The 16811-nt window shown below is 44.9% G+C and overlaps 2 protein-coding genes across 2 annotated transcripts; one reads left to right on the forward strand and one right to left on the reverse strand.

The window, feature by feature from the left end:
* Window positions 1-631: 631 nt before the first annotated feature.
* On the reverse strand, window positions 632-4010 carry fabp3 (fatty acid binding protein 3, muscle and heart). Its single transcript, XM_076755151.1, has 4 exons — window positions 3836-4010; window positions 1794-1966; window positions 1221-1322; window positions 632-1132 (listed from the first exon to the last, which is right to left on the reverse strand). The coding sequence occupies exons 1-4, from the start codon at window positions 3903-3905 to the stop codon at window positions 1079-1081; spliced, it is 399 nt and encodes a 132-aa protein (XP_076611266.1). The 5' UTR covers window positions 3906-4010; the 3' UTR covers window positions 632-1078.
* A 6224-nt stretch (window positions 4011-10234) lies between these two features.
* dclk3 (doublecortin-like kinase 3) lies at window positions 10235-16223 on the forward strand. Its single transcript, XM_076755181.1, has 7 exons — window positions 10235-10301; window positions 11365-11579; window positions 11895-12026; window positions 12631-13860; window positions 14239-14371; window positions 14498-14665; window positions 14800-16223. The coding sequence occupies exons 1-7, from the start codon at window positions 10235-10237 to the stop codon at window positions 15420-15422; spliced, it is 2568 nt and encodes an 855-aa protein (XP_076611296.1). The 3' UTR covers window positions 15423-16223.
* Window positions 16224-16811: the final 588 nt, after the last annotated feature.

Below are 16811 nucleotides of genomic sequence, written 5' to 3' on the forward strand. Positions count from 1 at the left end.
TCACCCCTTCACCCTGCGTCTAGTTGGCAGTCTGCCACTGGCACATGACATCAATCTTCCGTGGGAGGTAATGATCTAAATTTAAAAAGCACTCACATGCATCTAATGCAAAAGTACAGGACATAAAAGTACCTTTGACAAAGCTTTCCCCTCGCCTAGCCAGGGCAAAGGCAACACACACACACACACAGGAGCAGGAGCTATAATTAACCTTCCTGTGAGTCCCTATGAAACCAGCTGTGATGGAAACTGTGGTCACACTCTTTGGATGTCCTGTTTTCTTTGACTAACCATGTAACCATGGCTCAGGCTGGAGTACTTGCAGACCCACCACACTCAGAAAGTGTCCGAATTCACAACAGCAGCTCAGATCTTTGCTGTGGCCTTAAGCTGAAGCTGACAAGAAATTACATGTCACTTTATTAGTTAAATTCCACAAAAATGAAAATGAAGTTTCTCTCAAGGATATTTGCTCTTTTCAGTGTTTGTAAACTTTGGGTCTCCAGGGTAAACTTTCTGTACCTAGACCTTCCAACAGCTATGTATGAACACTAAAAATCTGGTGTAAAAACAATTTAAAAAAAAAAAAAAAAAAGATAGAAAGAAAAAAGAAAATCACAGAGCAACTTGATTTTTAACCACTTCGTCCAACAGTGTAGACACTTTAATTTTCATTTTTTCAGGTCTCAGTAGACAAACTTTCAAATTCAAACATTTTTCCAGGTTCATCATCGGCACCATGCATTACACATTTTCTAAAAAAAACAAAAAAAAAAAACAAAACAAAACAAAACAAATATGCAGACCTGGATTTTTAAAGAAGAAAACAAATCATTGGAATTTATTCAATGGTTCTTACAGTAGAAGGAACGACAGTATAAAGCGAAGGACAGCATGGAAGGGGAGGTCACAGTCATCAGTAATGTTAATACTGAGTGTACAGCATGAAGGGATGTTGAGGGGAACTGGCAGCAGCCGTACGAGGGGTTGGCCTGGGTCGAGGTGGTATTAAGGGGTTTGGGTTGCAGGGCTTTAGCTGATGCAAGTAAATGCTGGAGGGAGATTTCAGTGTTGGGCTTTACTCCGCCTTCTCATAGTGGCGTGTGGAAACGACATCTCCGAGCGTGAGTGTCTGTGATGGAGAAAGAAAGAACAAAGTTAAATTGCAACCGATGCACACATGCACATATTACATGAATGCATTTTGCGTGAGCGCTGACCAGTGTGAGGGATTTGCCGTTGACTGCCCGGACCAGACTGGTCTCTTTGCCGTCCCACTTCTGTATGTGCACCATCTTCCCATCCTCTAGTGTTACAATAGACTGCAGCCAACAGAGAGACAAAGAAAGGGAGTTTACTACACCCAAGTGTACAAATAAGATCATATTAATCATCTCATGAATGAAGGTCCATTGAATGCAACTACATGTATTTACTGTGCTAAGGTTGCTGTGTCTTAGGTCTCATTTTATGGTCACATGTTATGACCAGTCCGTCCCCTATGACCCTCACCTCTCACCCTTGACCTCTATGACCCACCTCCTCCTGTTCACATTCACAACCCCAACTGTGACCATCACAGTTGTTTGTGTAACCATCACTCACCCTCATGACTGGACTTACCACCACCACCGCTTCAGCATGTTTTAGGTGTGTAGTGTGTTTTGAAGATGAGCCATTAGAAAGCCTCTTAAACCCTCTTTATCAAAGATATGAAATATAAATGTAGATTTTGCCCTTAAGTGTTGGTATTCCTCAATGATCTCCTGTCTGAGCAACCTTTGACCTCTCACCTTAACATGTCTGTCATCAGCGGTGGTCTCTTCAAACTCCTCTCCAATCTTGAAGGAGAGCTCTGTGTTTTTAATGGTGCTTTGGGTCTTCACTGTCACCTTGTCACCATCCATGGAGATGATGGTGGTGGGCTTGGTCATGTTGCCCACCTGACGTGTAGCGAAGCCGACACCTGTAGAAAACAAAGACACGTAAGTTGCAGTGTGCTGGGGAGCAAATCCTGCATACTGTTGCCTTGACACACACACACACAAAAAAAAACCGAACAAGACTAAGAGCCTACAGCCACACTGGCAGCTCTGTGAATCTGCAAAGTTCAATCAATCAATCAATCAAACAGAACAGAACAGATCGCACAAAGTGACCGTGCCTCCCTTCCAACTGCTCCAGGCTACATGCTAACATTAGCAGGCTGCATGCAAATTAACAGTAAACACAGCCATCCTGAGTCTTCATTTTGTGCTGAAATGTGCTAAAACACTGTTGAATATTTTAATTTATGAAGCATCCACGTCATTAACGTCACCAGAGTGAAATATTAAGTGGCACATTACGAGAAAGGTCAACAGCAGTAGCCGTGCGTTTGCCCTCTAGGTCTCCTTCACTTGACACACTCTCTAATCTCTATTTGTCTACTTCCCAAACCTGCAGCATGTTCTTTAAACACTACAGGGTCGCATTGATCTCACTGCCTGCCCGGACGTGTATGTGTGCACATGATTACTTGCTTGCGTTGGAGGGTGTGTGTATGTGTGTAGGGATCAAGAGAGTTCATTTCACTGGTTTCATTGGTGACTCACACCCTTTGCTACCGAAGCAGATTTTTTTCTTTTCTTTTCCAGGCTGACAATCTGGTTCACCTCAAAGAGCAGCACAACAGCTACTTTTCCACATTCAAAGCAACAAGTGTGCGTGTGTGTGTGTGTGTGTGTGAGAGGGTTCAAGAGAGTTAATTTCATTGGGTAACAGCGGCTCACACCCTTTGCAAGCAAAGAAGTTTTTTTCCAGGGTGACAATCTGGTTCATCTCCAAGAGCCGGACAAGAGCTACTTTCCCACATTCAAACAACAAAAAGTCACTCTGTGTGTGTGTGTGTGTGTGTGTGTGTGTGTGTGTGTGTGTGTGTGTGTGTGTGTGCCTCATTGATCAAGAGGGGGGGTTAGAGGTTGAAGGGTCTCTGGTTTCTATGGTGAACAAAGCAGATAGGTTGATGTTAATATGGCTCTGAGGTCACTGGGCATGAATCTCTTTCTCACACACACATACATACACACACACACACACACACACACACACACACACACACACACACACACACGAATGATTTAGTGGCATTCTTCGCGGTTGTAAAAGTCAGAGCACCTGCCCCCTTCACACACACATACATACCAAACTATGCGCGAGTGTCCGCGTGAGATATTTTGAAGGCCACTTTTTCAGCGCATTCTCGTCCCATTTGCTCTCCGGCATTGGAACCATGTTAACACTCAACTCCTCTCATGGCGCCAAACAATGACCAGCTTTCATTGAAGGTCACCCACATTACGCTCAAGTGTGTGTGTGTGTGTGTGAATGCCAGCTGCTTGCCATTCAGTTTCTCACGGTGGGATTGATTTTTTTTCTTTCCTCCACTTAAAGACAGCCCCTCCCTCCCCTCCTCTCCAGCACTTAGGCCATGCGGTCAACCCACCCTCTTCTCCCTCCCCCTCTGATTCTCATCTTCGCCTGTCTTCTGTCTTTCTCTATCCCTCTTCCTCTTTCCACCCTTATTCTTTTTTTTTTTCCCCAGTCTCCATCTTGGCTGCTCCCTTTTTTAGCCCCTTCATTGTGTCCCTTTATCCTTTTTACTTTCCGCACTGCCTTAACAGCTGCCTGCAGAGTTCAAACACAAACACACTTTAATGGTTTCATCTTTGTCTCACACACGTTTACACATGTGCTCACACGCCGCACTGGCAGCGCTGCATCCTCTCCTGGCACAAACGCATGCGCGCACACACATACACATACATATACTGTACACACAAACACACACACTTACCCAGCGCCTTCATGTAGTCATCAAATTTCTCGCTCGACTTGAGGTTCCATGTGCCGATGAATGAATCCATGTCTGCAGTAGTGTGGAGGAATGAAGGGCCGCGTGAGGGTGTGTGTGAGGCAGCAAAGCGAGGGAGCGAAGAGGGAGCGAGAAGGAGGATGAAGTCAGCACCACAGGCTGTGCTGCGATCCTACTGGCTGGATTTATACCGGCTGTTCGTGACGTCATCAGGCTGTGCAGAGAGTGCAGGGGAGGAGGGAGGAGGGACTTGGGGGATGGAGACAAAAAGAGACAGTCAGTGTGGCTACCATGCAGATAAAGTATATTTTAATGGAGAATATAATTCTGCTTTGAACGATTCGTTTGCATCAATCTGTCTTCATATCTTTGTAGCGTGGTCATGTAGTTGTGTAGCCTAGTATGATGTACAGGTATGTTGTATTTTCTGTCATTCTGAACGATACTGCACTTGCAAAGAAAATCAGTTTGAACATTCGAGAAAGAGAAAGAGTAAGAGGGCGAGCAACAGGGCCGCTGTGAAGAAAGCCAGCCTTAAGAGAATAAAAGGCAGAGCAGATAAAAGAGGGGGGCAGGGGGAGGAGGAGCTGATGAACAGGCCCCCACTGTCAGAGAGAGAAAGAGAAGAAACACAAATAGAGCCTGAAGGAAGGGTGGGGGAGAAGTGTGTGTGTGGGGGGGTGATGATTGATTTTAGGATCTGGGTTGAAGGTTGAGAAGAACCTGGTGATTGTCCTCTCTGCCCTCTGTCTCGCCTCACACTTGTCCCTCTTCCTCAGGTTTTCCACCTGTGCTTACTGACCTCAGTCTGGCCTGAAAGAGTACAGAGGGTTACAAGTACAGTATGTGTGAGTGTGTGTGTGTGTATTGTGCGCACACTTATAAACACACACACGTGATGGCGGAGTATGCTGTAATCAGGAGTGTCAGGTTAAGGGTGTTAAAGGGTTGGTTTATCGCTCCAGTGCTATGTGGCACACAGAGAGAAAACGAGCTTGTTTTTGTTGAGGAGGACATTCGTGGAGTGACTGTGTAGTTTATTCCTCTGTGCCACTGATCTCAATTTTGTTCAAAGCTTATAAATAAGCCACATCGTTGCTCTGAGTGACATGTTCCTTTATTACAACGAACATGTGCACTGTAGCCTACTTTGTTCTGAGTCAAACCACATCCAGGTGCAGGAAATACTGACAAGAGCTCCAAATGTGTAATCATCCACAGCTGAAAATAGTCCCCAACAAATGTTCTACGTAGTGCTCTTTGAATAAAATTAGCTACAAACTACAGTGACCACCTGTTTTAGGGAATTATTTAGCTGTACTTGTAAATAAAAGAATGTATTTGTGACCTGTTTTTAAAGACCACAGGAAGCAGTGGGCTAACCACTGAAAACCAGACAGAGAGACGGACTAATGCAATGCTGCTTCTGGTCTTTTCACGGGATTTGTTGACAATAATAACACCAGCCTTATCCATTAAATGCCCTGAAAATCTGTTTAGTAATCAGACTTTAAAGAATGAGGTGAGAATGAGAAGTGGTCCCACACCGGGTGGGGTCATTTGTTAATATTACTATGTTGCTGTGGATCATATCTGATCAAACCACACCCACACAGTCCTGATGAAGCAGAGTTGCTGATTTTTTTTTTTTTACTGTTGGTCTCTGAGTCAAGATGTTTAGTTCAATATTAACTTTGATTGTTGCTTATATAATCATATTTAATGACACTGAGATAAAAAAAAAAAAAAAGATTTCGAATCGAAGTGTCAGGACTTTAATCCTAAATTTGCTAGTAGCTGGAGACCAGCTTTTTATGTCCATTTGGGAGGTGAACGTGAAAAGATATCCGTCCCCACAACAAGATTAATACAACTGCACTCATACACACATTTGAACGCTATACTCATGAAAACCCCCCGCTGGGCACTCCCTATAGATGAGAAGACTGATAGCATGATAACTCTTTGAAGGATGAGCTACAGCAAGCAGCTGACAAGTTTCAGAACTTAACCCTGAGGCAAAGTTACCAACAAAAGTCATGGCTTGCCATAAACTCCTCCATTCCCAAGAGCTAAATTTCAAATCAGTCCTGACACTGTCCACACACACACACACACACACACACACACACACACACACACACACACACACACACAGTCCACTTATCGTTCTAGCTCTGTGTCTGATGAAATGTCCCCATGCAGATGGTCTGATGATCTCTGGGAGTTGTGTAATAACAAATACACATTAAAACTAACATCCACACATATGCACACACACATACACACACACACACACACACACACACACACACACTTATGCTCTGAAGAAGCAAGGATGGGGGTGGGAGTCAATAGCGAATGATGTTACATCACATCACACCATGTTACACGCCCTGTCCCCATCGCTCTTTCCCTTCAGTTGCCTCCTTTGTCTCTTGTCTATTGGTTCGCCTAAACTGGCACATATGTGTGATGGAACGAATCTGTGGCGTGCACGGGTCTCACATTTGACTTAAACAGGTGTGAGAGAGACACATGGAAAAGGAGAGAAGAGGAGGGAGAGGGAGAGAGAGAGAGAGAGAGAGAGAGGAGGTGAAAGGTCGACATCAGGGAGCTCTGGCCTGCGATATGTTCACAGGCTGTCTGTGGCTGCGCAAGTCAGTTTCAACATGTGTGTTTGATCTTAAGCAATGCTATGATATAGTGCTCTGGGATGCCGCTGTGGTCATACCTCACATAAGTTGGATTTTCTCCTGCAGTGTCAGGCAGGAACTTTCCCTGCACACAACCTCTACATAAAGGCTGCAAACACATGCATGGGCGAAGCTTGCAGCATGCAGGCTGAATAAGGCCATACATTCTAGTGCTTAATAGGAGCGAGCAGTCACATGAACTTGGATGTGTTTGCAATTACATGAGCAACATTGTTTTCCTGTTTGTGCAGATTCTAGTTTATGTTGAGTTGAACTTATCAGACCTTTATGTACACAACAAAATCAATGTTTCAGGCTAGACTGCTGTTTAGGTTGTTGACCTGAGACGTGATTATGGCCCCTATACGGTCCTACTTAACCCTGCACTGCCTGTGTTTCACCTCAACACAAGACATTATCTGTCAGCTGTAAGTGTCTGTGTGTTTAAGTGTGTGTGTGTCTTTGTGTGTGTGTGTGTGTGTGTCTAAATACATTGAGCTGACACAAGCAGAAAGCTGGTGGGCCTGGAATGATGAACGGGGTTCAATCCCAGAACAGCAAAGGAGGAGTGGGAACATCGTTCAGGAATGTTGATCATTCTTCCAGCTTTCTTATGGCTTTCCTTTGCCTCTCTGTGCGACTGTGGGAAGAATATAACGATATAAAGATTCAGACATTGCCGCTCCCTTCTCCAGCACACACAATTTGTTCAGTCATTCCTCCTACAGTCTCTCTCTCTGCTTCTCTGGCTGCACTTATCTGCACTCACTGTCATTCCTCATCCAAATGGAGCTTGAGCAACATGATGGAAAGTTAATTGCAGCATCATGACTGTACATCACCAAGATTACAGACTGAATGGTTGACTTTTGATCATGCATTCATTTATTTATTGGGTACCCCTATTTATCAAAGCACCTTTTATAAATAGCGTAAGCCGTAACTAACAACTTATTAATGGTTAATGGTTAAAACTTAAATGTTAACAAATCCTTAACAAAGGTCCATTAATGTTATATTGTCCAGATGTTCTGCAGCTGTTTTCCACAAGGTATGTAGTCAACAGTTCATTTCAGGCGGGCTCGCAGATGAATTAAAGAGCCCGCTAAAAACAGAAAAGGCATAGCACTTGAGGAGGATAAACACTAAAAAGTGTGATTTTCTTTACAACCTGACAACCCAAAAGTTGTTCTTGTTAGTGGCTTATAACTGATTTAGAAATCAGTTGTATATTAATCATTAATAACATCATTAGTTCCAACTCATTAACCCCCCCCACCCCCACCACACACACACACACACACACACACACACACACACACACACACACACACACACAAATGGTGCCTTAGTAGAAAGCACTGCCATTTATTGTGGTAGCAGTTGTTGCAACAACAACTGCAGAGTAGTGTGTGTGTTTTGTGTTATCTCTGCAGATGGGCCTTAGATTGCATTCCTTGTTCCGTAAATCCTCTGTGGGCCAGCAGTAAGTTGGAAACGAGGAAAAAAACAGACGGCTAGAGTTATTCAAGGACACCACACTGAGTCAGTCTCTCAGATTTCCCTCCTTGGAATTTTTACGGTGTGCAGAAGGTTGCCCGAATGATAAGGATTTTATAAATGGACCCAATTGCTGACTCAGACATGGAGAGTGGTGGAAGAAAAGTCAATGGTTTAATGAATAACTCAAAACAATGTCTGGGAGATCCACGCAAAACACTGAGGAGATGACTGAGAGCGAACAGGCAAAGAGTTTGTCCAAATCCAGATAACTCAGGATACACAGACTGACTGGACTGGACAGATAGGCACCCAGGCACAGAAAGACAAAGCAGACAAGGGAAATGATTATCAAAAAAAAAAAAGTAGTCTTTCCTGAACCCCAGTCATGACCACATGGATGAACAGACAACTCAACAAATACTGGCTGCAAGGCTGGTGCTTATAGACTGTGGCAGCAGGTGAGTCTTGATTGTCTGATTGAGAGCAGGTGTGCTCAGGAGAGGAGGAGGCCGGACCAGACCTGCCAGCGACGCCCTGCAGTAAAACATGCACACACAACAGACAGCGGAGAGGCAGGAGACAGGAGACAGAGGAAAAGAGAAACACAAAGACACAATGGGAAAAGGAGGGGAAAACTGCAGATCCCTGCACAGAATCAAACCTGTATCACTTTTACAACTTACTACACTGTAAAGATAAATTAACTCATGTCTATCAAACGCAGTAGTTCTTCTAGGGAACCACGTTGGGTGCATTTCCTCTTCTTCTTGCCTGTGACAAACACTCAGAACACTTGCCTCCTCTGCTGACCAGACCCTGGTAGCACACGATTAGTATAACTGCTTCCCAGTACTAACAGACTCCTCATTGATTTGGCCACTGGGGGCAAGATACTGCAACATTAAAATGACCACGAATATTCAAATTTAAACCAATTTATTTAGTCAAGTTTTTGACTCCAAAACTGCCTATGACTCTAAAGGTGTAGAAAAGAGGAGAAAACACACTTTAAACTATAAGAGAAAAAGAAATCACTGATTATGGATCAATACTTTCCAGCACTTTTGTTTTCAATCTAAGACAGCACACACACACACACACACACACACACACACACACACACACACACACACACACACACACTGTTGGGTGTAAATGTCTGTCCAGGATGAGAAGCCGGAATAGGACTTGCAGCTTCCTGATCCAATATTAACAGTATCCCTGGAGACAGAGCCATGGGGGGCAGTGTATGAGGAGATCAACAAGAATGTGTGTGTGTGTGTGTGTGTGTGTGTGTGTGTGTGTGTGTGTGTGAGGCAGAGTATTGGATTCCATCAGTGAAACTATGGTAACTGCCCCTGAGACCAGCGGTCCCTCTCCCCCCTCTGTCAGAGTGATTTTACACCATACATTTCCTCCATGCACTGAGATACAAAAGGCTTCTGTGAATTTGGTGTTTTTAACAATCCATGGAGGAGTTCAGTTTCAGGCTGTGTTCTGAGTTTGATGGCTTAGGCCCTTTTTTTCTTTTTCAGTATTATTCTTCTAAAAGTAATTTTACAGCGTTTTAACCTTTATTAGATAGTGACAGTAGAGAGCAGACAGGAAATGAAGGCAGAGAGAGATGGGTGATGACATGCAAGGGTGCTGCTTCGGGTTTGTTATTTCAAATTCGTCAGGCTCTCTAAATTTGACTGTTTTTAGGTGAAAGTAAAATATAATAATAAATATAATAAAACTTTCTGGCTGCTCTGAGGTAATGCAGATGCGCTGCCAGTGGCCCAAGTTGTGCAAAAAGTTAAAAATAAATCTCTCTGATAATCTTTGCAATTTTCTAGACTAAAGTTTACTAATAAAAGTTTTGAAGTAGGCCGAGATGACAAAAACATGTTTATTCAAAAAGTACGCTGCTCTTTAGATTGGCCCCCCACAGCGCAATATTCAGAAAATATTTTATTATGAAAAACCGTGCGCTTCCGGTATTTCCTCCCTTCCGTTAGCCGTCTAACTTGACGTGTATCCATGGCAACCACTGTAGCTAGAGCAGATCCGGTCATCTTTCATTGCGTCCTGTTACCTGCGCTGGAGGCTGAGAGCCGCGGACATGACAGCAGCAACTTCATGTGGAAATAAAAGTGAATGAGAAATAAATGTCGCGGAGTTGCTTTTGTTTTGGAAAGTCATGACGCCCTCACAGAGAGCCCGGCGTGGATGCGAGGCGGCGCGTGACGCTAAATGGAGGATAGCAGGTGAGTCAGTGGTCGGATTGACTTGAGTTTACTTAGAGTTAAATTATTTAAAAACTTTACAGACTGCTGTAACCAAAACTCTCTCTTACAGATTTTAACTTGTACGGAAGGAGGCGTAATTAACTAGACCACAAACTCTAACTTAAAAAAAAAAAAAAAAAAATAGATTTTAAAGTTTGTCATTCCATTTGAGCTGAGAAAACCCCCAAAACATTACCTTTTAAGTGATGCGTTATTACAATAGAAAGGGTCCTGAAATTATTATCTATCCCCCACCCTCCACACAAAGACCCTCAAAGGTCCCAGGAGCCCCAAGAAAAGGCTGATTCAGTTCTTCTTGACTGGCCACAGCTGGCTCTTCATGAGGTGTCAAAGCTAAAGGACATGTTTGTTTTTTTTCTGTGACCACTGTCCAAAGCTTTTATTGTTAACCGTGCGTGTGTGTGTGACTGCGTGTGCTCACTCTCAGGGGGCCAGTGGTGTCTTGTTAAAAGGGGGGCCTGGTCATGTCAGAGATATAGGGTCTTGTGTTTCTGTCTGTTGTTCTGCATGTGGAAACAAAACAAAAAACAAACCCCTGCTGACTGGACGGATAGTATCTCTCCGTCTCCCTCGGCGCCAGAAAGTGAAACGTCAAAGATGCTGTGTGTCTCTAATGCCTCATTAATCATGCAGATTCAGCTGAGGCCTAACCAGGTCAAGCAAGCTTTTGTTAAGTTGTGTGTGTGCATGTGTGTGAAGGGGGGGTTTGTATGACTTAAGGAAGCCTAAATAATTCAGTCAGGGGGACAAGGTGCTTGAAGAATCTCGAATGGCCCGTCCACTCCATGTGATGGAAAACACTCAAATCTGATCAGCCGGATTTGTTTTCACACACGCTCACAGACACACACCCACACAGAATGAGGAACTGGTTTTATGTTACGTGGAAGTTTTTCTTTGTGTGCAGGTCTAAAAGGAAACAAAGCGAAGACGTCAACGTTATTAAGCACACTTTCAGTATTCCAACTCTTGCTTTCTGTCTTTGCTCCTTCACCCTTGTCCTCCTCTCTCCATGCTTCAGCTCCTCCGGCCCCCTTGTTGAAGCGTGCTGGTGGGGCACCCCAGCCGTGGCCCATTCACCCCCACCCTACGGGACAGGTCCACAGGTCCCACTTCCCTCCTCCTCCTCCTCCTCCTCACCTCCCTCTCTTCCACACCCGGCATGCAGAGGAGAGCGCTGAGAGGCCTCGTCTGGTCACCATCGTCCGCCCCTGTAGTCAAAGCACACTCCGCAAGGTGAACTCAATATTTGCCATTCTTTAAAATTAAAATGAGGTGTCATTCATGAAGGGCTCAGAGGTTATAACTCACAACTTTATCACTGACTAATACATCTTTAATTGATGCTTCATAGATCAGTTATAGGGTGTTAATAAGAACAACCTTTGGGTTGAGAAGTTAAACATAAAACCAGGCAAAGGGCCTTTTCACAGCTTAGAAATCTTCATGAGAAAAGAGAGTCTGCCTGGTTATTGACAGCTGAGATTATTACATCTGAGATAATTTACATGGGAAAGAATGAACTGTCATTGTTGTCTCTCTGTCTTCAAGGTAACTGTCCTGTTGAACCGTAGGGGCGTGGTGTCCTTTGAGCAACTGCTATTGGATATCTCTGAGGCGTTGGGGTTTCCTCGCTGGCACAGAGCCAGAGTCACACGCCTGTACACGACCCACGCCCGAGAGGTGAGACAGCGAGGCCACATTGACCTGTTGGGGATCCCCTGTTCAGCAAAAACACCTGTATGATCCCCTGATTACTATCCCTCCCACATCCTCTGCCGTGAGTTATTTCATGTTGAAACACCAGGCCTCAGGTCTGCTGCGAGGCGCTAACAGTGCAAAATTAAAGAAAAATAAAAGTCTTGACAGATTTTGATAATAGGGCCCTCTTCATGACAGAGCCACTGGATTAGATGATGATACACCTTGAGGCCCTTCTCATGTCAGTTGCTCCCATACAAAGTTTATGTAAATTGGCTCATACATGTTGATAAACAAGTATTTCTCAGTCACATGAAACTTGAACACGTCGTCGACCTTTCTTGAAACTTTGTGTGCTGACGGTCTACTTTTCTTTCAGAATACACAGAAAGAGACATTTAGCAATGTCTACACTTCAATTCTGCAGCAGTGCCAGAGATAATTAAATTAGGTAATTAAAATCAACTAAAAGATGAGTGAAAAATCCAGTGGATGTCATGGTTCATGCTAGTCATGTGAGGGGCCTTGTAGTCCAGATCTGGTTCCTGCACCTGTCTTAAATGACCATTCTTTCTCTTCTTCACAGGTGAAAGGTGTCTGTGATTTCTTCCGAGGCGAGGTGGCCTTCCTGGCGCTGGGGAAGGCTCGTCCTGAGCTGAGCAGTGTGAGGGACGCTCTGGAGGAGCTGTTTCCAGAACATTCCCATTACCGGGCTGACGCACTGCGGGCCTGGGAGAAAAGACTTCGTCCAGCTCCAGATAAAGCAGCTAAGGCCGACAGTGGATACAGTGAGGGGACGGACAGCAGCGAGACACACGCTAGCCAAGAGACACACCAGGACACAAACACGCATGTGAAAAATCAGACTAATACACACACAGGTACACAACTGCCTCACCATACAGGTGCACACCAGCGTGAAAATCATAACTCAGATGCGCCGAAGTGTCATAAAAAGAATTCATGCCGAAAGCCTGCTCAGCTGCCCAACCACCTGCAGAGACTGCGTGTGAGGGGCAGGGTCAGAGAGCGACAGCCTTCTGTCATTGGTCCATTTAAACACGAGGAAGATCTTAGAGAAGCAGACATACCCTCTCCTACGCTGTGTGAAAACTGCTTAGCGAGGAGAGTTAGACATCAGGGTCCAGAACTGATCAATCCCCTGTCAGGGAAGGCCCCACTTCCCCCTGTGTCGAGGAAGCAGAAAGGAAGTTCTTACACAGAACAGGAAGTGAGAAAATTGTACGTTCAGAGTAGCCCTCCGCTGCCTCAGCCAATCAGCAGAGAGGAGGAGGAGAGCGTTGCCCAGGTACTACTTTCAGATCCACTTCCAGGTGTGGGGCAAGAACACAACGACATAGAGCTGAGGACGACCTTTGACCTTCCCTCAGACGGCAGTGATGTCACCCCGGCAGATATTGAGCGTTGCTATGAAATTGGACGCGTGGTGGGAGATGGCAACTTTGCGGTAGTGCGAGAGTGCCGCCGTCGTGACAACGGACAAACCCTCGCCGTGAAGATCGTCGAACGCTCCAAGCTGATTGGCCGAGAGCACATGATGCAGAACGAGCTGAGCCTTCTGGGTAGCCTCTGTCACCCTCGCATAGTGAGGCTGTTTACGCATCACCACACACACACTCACTCCTACCTGGTGATGGAGCTGGTGAGCGGGGGGGATCTGTTTGAGGCCATCAGTGAGAGGGGGAAGTTCTCAGAGGCGGAGGCAGGACTGATGGTGTCGGACATGAGCGAAGCACTGAACTACATCCACTGCAAAAGTATAGTACACAGAGACCTCAAACCAGAAAACCTGCTGGTGAGTATTGTGTGGTTTTTTTTTCAATACTGCCACTAGAGGGTGCCAAAGACAGATTTTTTAATATTTAGAAAGCAAAATAATTTCTTTGTTTAGTGATATCCTACATTAAAAATGGACTTTAAAGAAAGACCATCCATATGTTTTCCTATTTGAACAGCAAAACTCACCTAAAATCACAAAAAAAACTCTTCATTCTGTATTGTTCCTTGGCTTCTAGTGTAACACATCAGTACAATTCATGATATTTAACTTTTAACTGGAGCTACAATTAATTGAAAAATGCATGAAAAATGCAAATAAAAGTACCTATGGGTGCCGTTGGAGGCATTTGAATTTTAACTCTGTCTGTATCTTGTTTTTCTTGTTCTCTACCAGATAGAGCGTGTAGCTGCTGGCATCTGTAAATTGAAGCTGGGAGACTTCGGTCTTGCTATGGTTGTGACTGAACCAGTTTTCACTATATGTGGCACACCCACATATGTTGCCCCAGAGATTCTCTGTGAGACCGGTTAGTGCTGTATCAAACACGGCTTTACATGCATTTTATTTTTAAATATGAATTTCTTATTTCAAAGCTCTTCCTCAACCCTTCCTGAATTTGAGTAATATTTTCAACTGTGGTATGACCCAACAGGTTATGGTGTTGCAGTGGATGTATGGGCTCTGGGTGTTATTCTCTATATCCTGCTTTGTGGATTCCCTCCATTTCGCAGTCGCGATCGGGACCAGGAAGAGCTGTTCCAGCTCATAAAACAGGCACAACTCCACTTCCTGTCCCCCTACTGGGATCCTATCTCAGAAGGTGACAAGCAGACTAAATTAAATTATGTTCAAAATCCCATACATACAAACAAATAAACAATCTGTTTCTTATTCTGCTGTGTGTGTGTGTGTGTGTGTGTGTGTGTGTGTGTGTGTGTGTGTGTGTGTGTGTAGAAGCCACGGGCCTTGTCAGAGCTCTGCTTCAGCCAGATCCCACAATGAGGCTGACAGCAGAGCAGACCTTGCTGCATCCCTGGGTAAAGGCTATGGCTTCAGTTTGCAGGCAGAGGGCGCTCACAGACAAAGGTCAGAGGAACACAGCAGATACCAGAGCAGGACCAGACAGAGTCCTCAGTCTAGCTCAGACCAATGCAGCTGAAACAGTGACAGATAAAACACTAGGACACACTCGCAGCGAGGGAGAAAGCCCCCATAAAGAGCTCAGCAGACATGATGAGAGACAAACTGAGACAGGAAGAGGACCAAATGAGGACGAACCACCAGAGCAACAATCAAAAGAGACGAGTATAGTTCATATACCTACACAGATCAAAGGGCATACACCTTCAGAGGCCACACCTGTTCAACAGAGACCAGATTGCCCCTCTACAGACTCTGGCTCACTCAGCAGGTACCCCAGCAGGCGAGAAATACCAGATCCAGGTCCCCAGTTGTCCAACACACACTGTGAACCTGACAGCCCAACCAGCCCGAGCACTGAACCCAATCCCCTTGGTGACCCCCCCAGCATAAACCCAGCTTCCATCACCAGTAAAGACACAATCCAAACAAAATAGCCAACAACAGTCACTGCCAAATCCACCACCCTCAACCTGTAGGGTGCAACAAGCCACAGCGGGTCACTCAACGCAACATCACCCATCCTCCAACCCAGCAGCACCTTCTTCATGTCACTCTCTCCATCACAACCCCACCACAGCCCAAAACTGTGAAGAGGCGAATGTTCAGACCACCATCACCCACGCAATTTTGACCTCACTGTCAATCTCCTGCTGTGATTAGATCAGACTCATCACTTTCATTGTTCCGGACAATACCGCTGATTTCTCGGCAGCTGAATCCTTGAATGACCTGCAGATGATGTGATTTACTCTCTCGAGATTGAATAGGGTCTGATTGATGAAGCTAGATAAATCTCATAAATGTGTGTAAGCCATGTATCCTGCACTCATAAATGCATCATGAGATGTTGCGTAATGACAGAGGTATGTGTCCATCTAGGATTACAGGAGGAGGATGGGGGGCAGCGAAGCTCTGAACACTGTGCTGAAATGAACAGAGCAGAGGTGATCAAGTAGAGCTCAGTTTGGTTTTGAAGTTTATCATTGTTTCTAATATTGTGGTGTATTCATGAAAGACTTCTTAGTAAATTTCTGAAGTGCTTTTTTTTTGGTTGTTCATCTGTTTCCATGTGTTTCTGCAAACAATGTCTAACTTAGAGGATATGAGGTTACTGTGTCTTCCATTCCTAGGGTGCTAGGATCATTTACCCAACATTTGTTTACTTTACATGCATGAACTATCTGTACCAAGAACTTTTCAATTTAGTCCTAGTAAAAGTTTGCCATATTTACTACACTCTTGAACTCATAATGTGTTGACTATATGCATGTATGTTTGGTTGGCAACAAACTCCTGCTGATTTGACTTTAGGCCTGACTCCTGGCACCGTAAGCGTATGACGACAAACAGCCAGCAAATTAACAGTCTAACAGATGAATGTATCCAGTGGCTAAGAAAGGAAACTGCACAGCATTCAGGACACAGTGTGACCGCATAGTGCCACTGGGTAAACTGTGTGTGCATAGCTGAGGCTGGTATGGCTCTCTTGCCATTCCACACAGACCAAATAAGGCATATCTGTCTGTCCGATGGGAGTGGTTGGTCTTGTCCGTCCTGATTGCAGACAGCTGACACTCTGACATCCTGCCCCACCTACGCCAAAGCACGCACATGCACCCCTCCCAGCCCTTGAGGCTGCTAAGCCACATATCTGGGGCACTGAGGAGATGAATAAGCTTATAAATGCTTCTGACCTGGTATCAGTGGCCAAGGGCAGTTAAAGCTTTCTTCTACCAGCTGAATTATTTATGCTTCCTTAACACACACAAACACCAGGTCCCCCCACAACCAGTTGAACCACTTCGATGGCTGCTTCAGCCACG

The sequence above is a fragment of the Chaetodon auriga genome, chromosome 17 (genome assembly GCF_051107435.1).
Source record: "Chaetodon auriga isolate fChaAug3 chromosome 17, fChaAug3.hap1, whole genome shotgun sequence".
In the NCBI taxonomy this organism is placed as follows: Eukaryota; Metazoa; Chordata; class Actinopteri; order Chaetodontiformes; family Chaetodontidae; genus Chaetodon; species Chaetodon auriga.

Coding starts and splice junctions, on each gene's coding strand:
- dclk3 (XM_076755181.1), top strand. CDS start 10,235: ATGACGCCCTCACAGAGAGCCCGGCGTGGATGCGAGGCGGCGCGTGAC. Junction 12,027..12,630: donor ACACGACCCACGCCCGAGAG/GTGAGACAGCGA, acceptor TCTTCTTCACAG/GTGAAAGGTGTCTGTGATTT. Junction 13,861..14,238: donor TCAAACCAGAAAACCTGCTG/GTGAGTATTGTG, acceptor GTTCTCTACCAG/ATAGAGCGTGTAGCTGCTGG.
- fabp3 (XM_076755151.1), bottom strand. CDS start 3,905: ATGGATTCATTCATCGGCACATGGAACCTCAAGTCGAGCGAGAAATTT. Junction 1,967..3,835: donor TGACTACATGAAGGCGCTGG/GTAAGTGTGTGT, acceptor TGTTTTCTACAG/GTGTCGGCTTCGCTACACGT. Junction 1,323..1,793: donor CTGATGACAGACATGTTAAG/GTGAGAGGTCAA, acceptor TGTTGGCTGCAG/TCTATTGTAACACTAGAGGA.